The sequence below is a fragment of the Neofelis nebulosa genome, chromosome 13 (genome assembly GCF_028018385.1).
Source record: "Neofelis nebulosa isolate mNeoNeb1 chromosome 13, mNeoNeb1.pri, whole genome shotgun sequence".
Classification (NCBI taxonomy): Eukaryota; Metazoa; Chordata; class Mammalia; order Carnivora; family Felidae; genus Neofelis; species Neofelis nebulosa.
This window is the reverse complement of record NC_080794.1, coordinates 69,339,933-69,352,229: the sequence shown is the minus strand read 5'-3', so window position 1 is coordinate 69,352,229 and position 12,297 is coordinate 69,339,933. Positions and strand designations below refer to the sequence as shown.

Sequence of the window (12,297 nt, the reverse complement as noted above, 5' to 3'; positions counted from 1 at the left end):
TAATTAAGAACAAGAATTACCAAAACAGCATACATTTTTCTTTTAAAGGAAGGAAACAATACGGACTTGTGCCCTCAGATACTCTTATCTCTGATGTTAGGGATTCCTAGAACTTTGGAAAACAGGGATAAGCTGTGATTTATTCGAAGCATAGCATAAAACCTGAGGAAAATACAAATGATATTTTTACAGCAGGGGGTCAGTGAGGCCGTCAGCGTGCACAGCATGGAAAACTGCAGAGGGCTGCTGACATATCCACACTTACCAGTGAAGGAATGCCCAAGAAAAGAGTTTTATTACGTGCATGTACCAGCATGTTTAGACATTGAAAAGGGCATTGGAAACCGCTAAAGCTAATTTCAGAATTGATTTTTTTCTCACTAACTCAGTCAAGGAAGTTATATCATTTTCCCTTTGGTATTGATGAGGGGAGGTCCCAGTACACAAGGTCTAAATTGTTCCAGACACTATTCAAGTCACTGGAATAAGACTAAGTGTAGGCGATGACCCTCACTCTTCAGGTTATTGAGAATACACACACACACACACACACACACACACACATTTTAGGCTATCCCTAAATAGGTTACACCCTTTCTTTGGTAGTTAGTATGTAAAATTCAAATAAACCCTGACCCCTATCAAAGAAAACCTCAGAGATGATTGAATCATAATAAAGAGTCTGTTCAATAGCATTTTTCATCTATATCCTATAAAATTAAAATTTCAATTAAAAATGTTACTCAGCAGTAAGTGTCCAGGTATATAAATGTTAGTCAATGCAGTTGTGTTTATTAATCACAGAATCACAGACATTACTGCCTACAACTCACCTGCTCTCTCAGAGCTTTGTTCACGTGAGTATTGCATGACAGCATCTGACCCAAAAAGATTTTTGTTAAGTTACCACATCTACCAGGGCACCTGGGTGGCTCAGTCGGTTAAGCATCCGACTTCAGCTCAGGTCACAATCTCGCGGTCCGTGAGTTCGAACCCCGCTTCGGGCTCTGGGCTGATGGCTCAGAGCCTGGAGCCTGCTTCCGATTCTGTGTCTCCCTCTCTCTCTGCCCCTCCCCCGTTCATGCTCTGTCTCTGTCTCAAAAATAAATAAAGGTTAAAAAAAAATTAAAAAAAAAAAGTTACCACATCTACCAGTTTCCTCTGTTCCATGCAGACTTTCTCCAGAAAAGCATCCACATCAGTGAGTGGGCTTGTGTAAAGAGGAGATGTGGTAAATGCCAGCCATCGGCTGGTACCATAAGCATCTTGCTCTCAAAAGCAAGGTGCTCTCAGGTGGAGGAGTGACCACCCTCACAGGGCCCTGTGGGCTACAGTCAGGAGGAAGGGTATGAATAGTCACCCTGCTGATTGGCGTATTGGCTGTCTGTACATTCTGCATTAAGAACAAGAAGATCCTTAGCTGGAGCAGGTGCCTGAAATCATCTTCAGAGAAAGCCTCCTCCCATCAAATTCCCATTTGCTGTATCTGGAGCCAGCTCAGAAGTTGGCAAGTGGTAAAGAATAGATGAAATTGAAAAAGAATGAAATGTCCTTCCAGCCCCTCACCTTGGAACTGTCCTGGCTTTGTGTTGAGTCACTGGAATTTATAAACACAGATTCAGTATTTGATGTAAGCCACTACAGGGCCGCCATTAACAATTTAGCTTTTCACTTAAAAGTATTTAAATGCAAAAGAAATATATACATATGTTTTTCTGTGTTTAAAAAAACAATTCAGATCGTCACCCCTCTCCTGCCCCCTTTTCCCACACAACTGTGATCTGTTTGGTATTCATGCTTCTGAACACTTTGCATTTGCCAGCAAATAATTATGCCAAGAAAGAATATACAAAGTTCATTTGAGAGGTTGTTCTTATATGTCATTTCCTATTAGATATATTATTATTCTGTTTTTCCTTTTCATTCAGAGGTAGATCTTAAACAACTTTCCAAGACAGAATATATAGGTCTCCCTTCCATATAATTTCTTTTAATTCCAGAGTATTAAAGTACCTGGTATTGTTTCACCGTGCCTTTTCATGGACATTGGGGTTATTTTCTATTTTCTGCCACTATAGTCAATGTTGGAATTAACAAGCTCGTACCGTAATAATTGTTATAAAAATACCCAAAGATAATTAGATTCTCTTTTGGCAATTGGAAGTGTTTCTGCTGACTTGTAAAACAAATCCCATTCAGCCAACTGCTTGCTTCTTAGACCTGCAGATCCAGGTCTAATATTGCCAAGTCCATGCCAAATATTGCCCCATATGGGTTAAGACACTAGCTTTCTGCTCACACACTACCAGGAGCCCCACATGTTAGGGATTCATTTGTATTAACTGTCATCTTCTTTTAAAATAAAAATGCCAATGGCTTATCTAAGGGAACGCTGAGAGGAAGGCCGAGTGGGATTTCCCAAGTTCACTAGGTGAGGAAGGTCATTTCAGGCAAAAAGAATAAGAGATGACTAGGCTGAAAGGGTCACGTGATGCCAATGCCTGGAAGTTGATGATAGACCAAGGAGCCACACTGCATCCTAAGCCTCTCCCAAGTTGGTCTTAGCTATCCATGGGCACCTGTGCTCTGTCAGTCTGGATTCCGTGTTGGCATCAGGCAGGCATGAAATACAGAGGAATCACAAGGGAAAGGGAAGCCTGTGGGTAAGAGAGACAACTCCATCAGTTGTACTGGCCAGGTGCCCTGCCCGCCTCATGGCACCCCTTCCAGCAGAGCCCGTGGTGCAGACACACAGTCAGAACTTGAACTGAAAGGGTCTACTGAATGACCGCCCCTTGTCAGTCGGGTTTGACAAGAAAATCTCCTAGCAGCACCTTCTGAGAGTTTGGTTTAAAGCATGCAGATAAACCTTCCTCTTCCTTTTATTTTGCCTCACCTTTACAAATGGTTATGGTTGCCTTCAGAGTCAGCTTATTACCCTGTATATACAGCAGTGTTCGCAGGCTTGCTTACTTCACCAGGATGGAAACAGTCTAGGATCAGTTATGATTATGCCTAACAGAATTACTGTTTTTAGGAGATGCCGACATTTTTATCAGCTTCACTGTATAAACATGAACAATTTTTGTTTTAGCAATTAGCTACATCTGAGAAAAGATAATTGGAATAAGAGCAGAAATGGGTGCAAAATGTCCCTCAGGTGGCTGGCACTACCTGTCCTTAGTTCTTGGTCCAGTGGTGTCCGATTTCTAAGGTTCACATCATGGAACCTCATGTAAGCAAAGTTCCACCATGTTCTCCATGGTAAGCTCCCTGCCTCTTTTCATCCTTTGCCCTCACACCTTCCCCAAGCCATTCCATGGAAAGCCAGGAGGCTGGACCAAGGCCTCAGGCATTATGGATAGAGAGTGAAATGTAATGGGGATGTTCTAAAAGGGAGTTATTTTAGAATGAAGCAAGTAAGGGTTTTAAACGACTTCTGCCATTTACTATTATCTTAGTAAGTGGCTTCCTTTCTTTGAGCCTTAGCCTCTTAACCTATAAGATTGTGCTATTTGCTTTTGGGGTTTGACTTAAATGCAGCACTATATAAAAAGCATGTAGCACAATGCCTAGCAGATAATGGTCACTTTGCAAAATGCATATGCCTATCGCCGATAGTCAGCATCTAAGGGCTCCTCTGGAGTGAAGGAAAAAAAGAGGGGAGACATCCTTTCATGGTGTATCTATAGCCCCAGGCATTTATTTGATACTTAATAGTATCAACTACTGTGACCTAGGACATGTTTAATCTAAGCCCCTGTTTTTTCATCTGTAAAACAAATAATCACCTGTATACACTCATAAAGTTACAGGATTACTGGGCATCAAAACACATGCCTCTTTCTCTCTACCACTCAAGGCAGATAACACCTTTACCTGATTAGTGAACAAGTTCCTTTTATTCAAATAGAATGAAATCAGTATTCATTTGTATAGTTTCCTGCATTTTAGTACTGAAATTACCCTAAATTTGTTTCTTTTTGTTTCTCCATCTGTGTCTATAAATATCTCAGTTTGCACATACACAAACACAGTCTCTAGTTGTACTTCTATACGGTTAAATCTTGTTTATACGATTTTGGATCCAGGGAACATGCTGCAAATTCAAGTTGCTAAATTAACTAGGACATCGCTTGTTTCATGCCAACCGTAAAAGATTCTGTAAATATAAAATAAAGTGGGCATTGGATTGGTTTATTATGAGAAACCTAGATAATCTTCTCACGGGACAGATTTCTTCTTGCTATTAAGCTAGAGAGATTTCTAGATGTGTTAAAAAAAAAAAGTATGTGTATAGAAATTTCTGTCTGTGGAGCTTCTTTTGAGAAGTCATTAATCCCTTCTGAGAGAATGTACAATAATAGTTCTTACTGTCCCTCAGGGTTAGTTTGTTAATATATGCAATGAGGATATTTACTCAAGGGGCCTAAATAGATTTTTAGCATTAATTTTTAACATTAATTCAGTATCTATGTAAGAACATTCAATGTGTCTGGCAAATACACAAACACATACACACACACACACACACATCAATTCTAGCAGAATAGCAATCTCCATACTATCAACACACATTTGGGATGTTTTAAAAATTCTTTCTGGAAACATATTCCTTTCTACATAAGCCATAAGAACACTTAGACCCTGGCTAACCTGCCATTGCCCTGGAGTTACTATTTCCAGGGGCTTTGAGGGCTGTGGTCTTCTCCCAAGTGACCCCACTCCTGGGCTTGGAGGGGATTTTGATATTCAGTGTGATCTCCTCAGCAAGATTTGTCAGTGTGCACCATGGAGAATAAGCAGTCCTAAAAGTGGTGCATGTGTTTAAAGTCCACAGAAAGGAGATCACTTGCATAGTTTACAGACTGAACACTACAGGGGGCTGTGTAGCTGTTGTCTAGCAGAGCTGTGCAGTCTCACAGCAGATATTCAATAATTGTTTGTTGCCATGAAGTTGACTCTTTAGAGTACATACCTTTGCTAGGATATAGTTTTCCACATTTTTATGGGATGACATTGGGGTTGAGAAATGAAGAGGGTGAATGTCGCTGTGTGGAGACCTAGGTCCTCATATAGCTATTCTTGCCCATGTCAGTGGTATTGGCATTAATGATTCTTATCCAGGTTGTCTTGCACAGTGGAAGGAGACAGTAAACTTAGTCTAGAGACCCAGAGCTGTTAACCGCTTCCCATGTGACCTTGGAGAACTCGGAACTGTATCGCTTTTACTTATGATATTTGAGATCCCTTCAGACTCTGACATGTCCATGACCAATTTGAAATGATTCAGTATTAGGATTCCTAGAACTCCAGGTGCTCAAAAAAAGGGAAAATTTCTTTATATAAATTAGTTGTACAACTCGTTGGCTCAGATCGTGGATTCCACGAGTCATTCTCATGATTCTTGATTTTTAGTCATTTAACTGGGCCATATGTAATATTTCATCACGTTGACATTCAAAATAAAGTCACATTCCATTTACTAGTCAAAATAAATTACTGCTTAGTGCAAGGAAAGTTGTTTTGTTTTTTTGTTTTTGTTTTTGTTTTTTTTCCATCAGCTAGCCTCCTCCTCCTGGTCTCCTAATCCCAAGCTTGCTTACCCAGTTTAAAGGAAAAGTCCTGAGAACTGTTCCTTTGATGGGGAGAAACTTGGAGAAACGTGCTCAGTCAGCCACAGAACCCCATTCTTCCTGAATGTTGATGTTAAGGCTACTACATAGGTTTTGTGTTGAAACATGGGAACATGGGTCTAGGAAGATTTTAAGTCTTAGTCATGCACTGTACTCAGAGCTAGCTGCCTTCTCCCTACGACTCACACCACCCTTTGTTTTGCTGAGTGTTGTAACAAGGCAGTTTTCCCTTGAAAGCAAAGGCACATAGCATGATCCAAGAAAATAAATCATTTAAAGTCTCATTTTGAGCACAAACGAGGGATACCATAGCTCAGTGACCATAAGCCTTGCCTAGACTATAAGACCTACAGTTACAACTCTGCCTTGGTCATGATGTGTGATGACTACCCTTTAAAAGGCAAGAGACAACACCACAGAGAGACATGATCTCTAAGCTGATTTTTACAGAATGAGTGAAAGCTTGACAGGAGGAAAGAGCAGCCCAGGAAGAATGAAAAGCACAGGGAGAAAGAAGGCATGTTGCCTTCAGCGTGGCCTGGGCTCAAGAAGCAAATTGGAAAAGCGCTGAAGCTACAAAAGTCCCCTGAGGATAGATTGGGGACTGCACTTAAAACTTCATTGGGATCCTTTATGAACAAGCCTACAGGAAGTTTTGAATGAGTCTAAGAAAGAAATTGACATAGTCCGATTGGATTTTAAGATCATGAGAGTGCAATTTCTGTTTTCTGGAAACTTGCTGTGTAATAGCAAGTTCGTGTTTAATACTTTAAATGCTAACTTTTTAACTACTGATATTTTAATATTTATTAAGTCCTAACAAGGCATCAGAGTCTAAACTAAGCCCTCTTGAATGCAGTATCTTATTTAATCTTCTCAAGAACGTCATTGAAAAGAAAGATGCTGTAATTATCCCTCCCTAATTGACAGGCGGAGAATCCAAGCGTCAGAGAAAGGTTGGGTAACTGACCAGGTTCATACAGTAAGTGCCCAGATTTAAACTCAGGTGCTTTGGTTCCGCAACACTAGTTTTAACCCCAGGGAAGTGGTCTTTAGTTCTGGATGCACACAAGAATCACCAGGGGAACTTAAAACAAAAACAAAACCACCCTAATGCCCAGAATTCTCAGTTAAATCGCAATTTAATCAATTCTCCATGAAATCAGGACCCCTGGGAACAGGGTCTTGGCATCTATTTTAAAAGTGCCGGCAAGTGATTCTAAAGGACAGACAGAGTTGCAGTCTACTGAGCAAGACTACAGTGTCACCTTAACATACGGGGAATAGTCATAAACATCCATATTCTACCACTACCCCAAAATCACAAGAAAAAAAAAGCAAACTATGAAATAGTAAAATCACAGAAAATGAGGACTTTCATGGCTTTTTTTCCAGTTTTACTCTCAGAGAAAAGCTATGGCCTTCATCTGTTTTAAGACTGGCAGGCAGCAACGAAGAAAAAATCAAAGGAGGTAAGGGTAAAAAGGAAAAGGTGACAAAGGGGTTTCAAGGTGGGAAGGAAGAGAATGGGTGAAGTCGGGGCTGTTGAAGTAATAAGACACTATCTACTGATGAGCGGTCGGTAATATCAAAGGCACATTTGCAGAATGTTTCCTTTTCAGTAATTGTACAAAGACTCCCTTGCCATTACAAAGCACTTTTCTTCTTGGCGGATTGAAGAATGCTTTACCAACTAAATGCATCCCAGTAATATTCAGAGCTTAGGTCCAACATAATCATAAGTTGCCTTGTTATTATGGAGGTAGCAGCCCCATTTAATAACATATTAAATGCATTATTCATTTATGTAACTCAGACCCAGGGACAGCTGCTGGGATGAAAATAGAACCATTCTCTAATGCAAAAAGCAGGTGTGTGCTTACTTGAGTAAATGAACTCTATATTTCTGCACAATTTTCTTCTAAATTTCAGGGACAGGTCTGGTAGGGCTAATGTGATGCCATTTTCATCCAGGAAATAAAATGGTTTCAGAATGGTTTTTAATGAGCATTTAAAAAAAATTACCAACAGTCTTCTCGGTGGCAGAATCCCAGGGGGGATGGATTCGTGCTTTGGATTTAAGCAGAACTGTTGCTGCTGGATTCAGGAAAGCCTGGGGCAATGATTGGTCAGAACGGCGGCAAACAAAGGAATGTACTCTAGCTGATGATGCCAGTGGTGATGGTGAGCCCATGTCTTTATAGCTGCTCGCCAAGACAGAGTCACAGGTGTGCTTGGATGCTAAGTGATTAAAAATCATAACCTGCCTTCAGTGAAGCGTGCAGGGAGTTTCTGATGCACAAACTCACTGGGATGGCATAATTACCGTGTGATATCACTGGTCATTTTCTTGCTACCTTTGCTGGTACCAGAATGTCACCATTCTGCAATGCTGGTGCATTTTTTCTCTCTCTCTCTTTCTCCCATCTACCATTATTTTCTCTTTTAATCAGTATGCACTGAAGCACAGTGGATTTTCTTAAATATCAAATGGAGTGATGTTAAAAATGCTCACCCAAGATAATGACCAATCAGAATGGGTAAGGATCCTAGTGCAGGAGCAGAGATTTGGAGGCTGCCTGAGGGGCTAGGTGTTAACCCCTTAGTTTCTGGATTGTAAGGAGAAGCAGGGACTCCAAAGATAGGAATTGGTCACAGCTGGGCTGGTGAGTGAGGTGCTTGAAGGGTTTGGGGCAGTGGTTGTAACCAACTGCTATGCAGATACTTTAGCATTTGAAATGGTACAGTCAGGAGCTCCTGGGTGGCTCAGTCGGTTAAGTGTCCGACTTTTGGTTTCACCTCAGGTCTTGGTCTCACAGTTCTCATGAGTTTGAGCCTCACATCGGGCTCTGTGCTGGAAGTGCAGAGCCTGCTTGGGATTCTCTGTCTCCCTCTTTCTCTGCCCCTTCCCCACTCATGCCGTTTCTCTCAAAAATAAGCAAATGAACATTTAAATTAACACACACACACACACACACACACACACACACACACACACACAGTACAGTCATCCCAGTGTGAATCTGCTATCAGCTTTGCATGTGCCCTGGGACAAGGATGCCCTCAAGGAACTTAAACTTCAAGTCACACAGGAAGACAGTCAGACAAGGCATAAATGGGTTCCTATCAGGCAAATCATAAGGATTCCTTTAAGAGTTCAGAGGAGGGACAATCTCCTTCTATTTAAAGAGTCAGTACAGTCGTGGTAAAGAGAGGAAGTGTTCTAGAGACACATTTTCTGGGGTCTTGACTATGTGATCATGAGAAAACTGGTTAACTTCCATGAATCTTAGCTTCTTCATCTATATATTGAGAATAATACTTTCCTTAAGCAGAACATTTCAGGGTATTTTTAAGATAAATGGCAAAAGTCATGTAAAGAACTTAGCACAATGACAAGTATAATTAGCACTCTCTCTATATGAACTTTTTTATTATTTCACTTCTTATTTTACTATCCTTGTCAGGAAAAGACAGATGAAAGGATTTGTTACTTAAAGTGTAAGTTTTAGGCAACTGAGAGAGCATGCACGAAGACAGAGAAGCAGAATGAGCAAAAGAAAATAAGTACTCTCAAAAGGATTAAAAATAGAGGTTTGGCTAGGACAAAAGGAGCTTTTTGGTGAGAAAGAATTCAGAGACGTAGTGAAGTGAGCTTGCGGAGGGCTTCATGCACAAGATGACAGGATTTATGGCTTATCCTAAGGACATTTGGAAGCTGTGAAGATTATGAACAGGTCACAGAAATAATATTAAGTAAAAATAACTGGTAACCTTTCATAAGCACTTGCTAATCGTCAGGGCGGTTTTAAATACTCTGTGTACATCAATCCGTTTAATTTGTACAACTACCTTGTGAGGTGAATTACATACTAATAACTGACCTTAGAGTGATCCATGGTGTTCAGAGTACTTTCCCAGACAGTGTTTAATTTGACTTTCTCAACCATGATCTTAAGCAGTCAGTCCTGAGACTCAAAGCACAGGAAAGGACATTGGCTAGATTTGAAGGAGTAGGAAAACTATGGCCTGCGAGTCATAGCTGGCATACTGCCAGCATCGGGAAATAAGGTTTTACTGAAAGCCAGCTGTCTCCATTCTTTTATGCATTACCTGTGTCTACTTTCATGCTGCAGTCAAAGAGTTGAGTACTTGTGACAAACAGCAGATAGCTGGCAAAGCAAGAATATTTCCTATCTAGCTCGTTGTGTTAAAAGTGTCTCCACTTCTGGTCTAGAAGAGTGGAAGGACCTTAGACTTTGCTTCCACTCTGAGCTCCACCACTCATTCTAGGTAAGTGGGCTTGGGAAGTCTATTATATGAATTCATAAAGTGGTTACTATGGCCACCACCCAAAAAGATGATGAACAGATAACACTGAAGCTCAAAGTCTTAAAGGTGAATTGTCCTAAAAGCACAGATTCTAATTAATTATGAATCTGATAAACTGCATAGGACCAATTTGTGGAATAATCCTTTTTTTTTCTCTATTAAAGTTAAAATAAGAAGAAAGAAGTGAAAGAAGAGGGAAGATTTACTCAGTCTGCATACTGGTCTCCTTATTATGAGTTTTCAATAATTAGCCAGTATATCTCTTCATAAAATATCGAGTAGAAACGATCACATTTAGCCAACTTTCTGTACTACACCATTACCGTAGCATCCTCTATGGGGTTTAATGTTAAGTCACATAATCCATAACAATCTATTCTTTGCCTGAATTGCAAATTCCCTTGCAATATGCATTACTCATTCTAACCCTCAATCATATAGCCTTTAAAGTATCTCCTAGACTACTTACAGATGTGTCTTCAAGATTATAAACATGGTGAGGGCAAGAAGCATGGCTTCTATTGCTGTGCACTTCCCGTAGCTCTGAAGTGAAATGATTCATTGACAGAATAAAAGAATGATATTAAAGTGCTAATAATATGTACAGTATGTTCCTCTGATGATTTGTCTTTCTGGTGGGTGCTTTATAGGAATTAGCTCTAATCCTCAGAGAACCATGCTGTGTAGTTATTGATAGCCCTCAGGGCTACACAGTGGTAGGTCTGGCTTTAAAAAATTGGGAGTGATTTGAATGGTAATGAGCCGGATTACAACGTGAGCTTCTCTCGTTTTAGGTATAGGAAAGTGGTTTCCAATAACTGCACCGATGGAGTAAGAGAACAGTACACTGCCAAACCACAGAAGTGTCCCGGGAAGGCCCCGCGGGGGCTGCGGATCGTCACTGCTGATGGGAAGTTGACGGCAGAACAGGGGCACAACGTTACTCTCATGGTGCAGCTGGAAGAGGTAGGACCGAAGCCCAAATCCCTTTTGTCTTCTAGGGCCAGTGATTTTTTCCTAGGAAATCAGGTTTGGTGTGTTTTTGTTTTGTTTGTTTGTTTATTTATTTGTTTATTTATTTATTTATTTATTTATTTATTTATTTATTTTTACATGTCGTTGAAACTTTTTATGTTTTTCTACCTTTAGGTCTTTGGTTTGTGGTTGTTGCTGCTGCGACTTCGCCTTCTCTGACACATTTCCTCAATTATTTTCATTTCAGTGCAAGTTGTTCTTCATGCTGACCTAATCTATCACTTCTTGGGAATTCTTTTCGGAGTTAATTGTGCCTTACTGGCACTTCCGGCAAAAAGGTTCCTCAGAATACATTAGTGGTATTCCTAAAATAATTAAGCACACACGCATGTTCAGCCTAAAAGGTATTACTGCTGTCTTCCTCTCTCAACCTGAAGTCTTGGCTTTTCTTTTCCGAAGGCAGCCTGCTGGCCATACATGGAACACAAAGGCTAATCTAAATATAATTAAGTATACTGTCTTTGGCAATTGAGAGTTTGTATTTTTGTAGCACCTCTGCAATATCACTATGAGGATCAATTACTATTTGACAAATTATGGTTACCTGAGATTTCTGAAAATGTAGACTGGATGAAATGAAACTTATACTGTGTTTTTTAAAATACACACAGGCATTTTTATCATCTTGCAAATGAAGAAGATGTTCTCTAAAGGAGAAATAATTTCATTAAATGATCTCAATTATGAAGCCAGGCAGTGCTGTATCCAGCCATGTTTTCTGAGTGCTGAAATATGGGAAGCACTGTGCTAGGCCTTGTGAACACAAAGGGATTTAAAAAGTTAATAATGAGGGGTGCCTGGGTGGCTCAGTCGGTAAAGCGTCCAACTCTTCATCTTGGCTCAGATCATGATCTCAGGGTTCGTGAAATTGAGCCCTGCATTGGGCTGTCTGCTGACAGTGCAGAGCCTGCTTGGGATTCTCTCTCTCTCTCTCTCTCTCTCTCTCTCTCTCTATCTCTCTCTCTCTCTCACCCTTTCTCTCTCTACTCCAACCCCTGCACGCGCATGTGCACTCTCTCTGTCTTGAAATAAATAAACTTTTTTAAAAAGTTAATAACGACACCAGGATTAAGATCATCATCATTGACTTCCATCAACTTCTGATAGCTCAGTGGCTTTTGATCTGTAATATGAAGAAAAATTACCTGGTGAACATGTCAAAACAGTTTTCCCAGGCCATTTCTCCAAAGGTTCTGACTAAGTTGGGGGGGGGGGGGGCAGGGGCTAAGAATATACATTTATAACAGGATCATAGGTTATGCATTGTGCTTTGAGATAAACAGGGGCACCTAGG

General features: G+C 40.4%; 1 protein-coding gene across 5 annotated transcripts in view; it reads left to right on the top strand.

Annotated features, from left to right (window-relative positions):
- Window positions 1-12,297, top strand: part of SORCS1 (sortilin related VPS10 domain containing receptor 1) — a 548,833-nt gene that overhangs the window by 421,427 nt on the left and 115,109 nt on the right. For all 5 annotated transcript variants that reach the window (XM_058697716.1, XM_058697713.1, XM_058697717.1 and 2 more), the window contains exon 18: window positions 10,763-10,934. In XM_058697716.1, coding sequence (XP_058553699.1) covers window positions 10,763-10,934 — 172 coding nt within the window. The remainder of the gene's footprint in view (window positions 1-10,762; window positions 10,935-12,297) is intronic.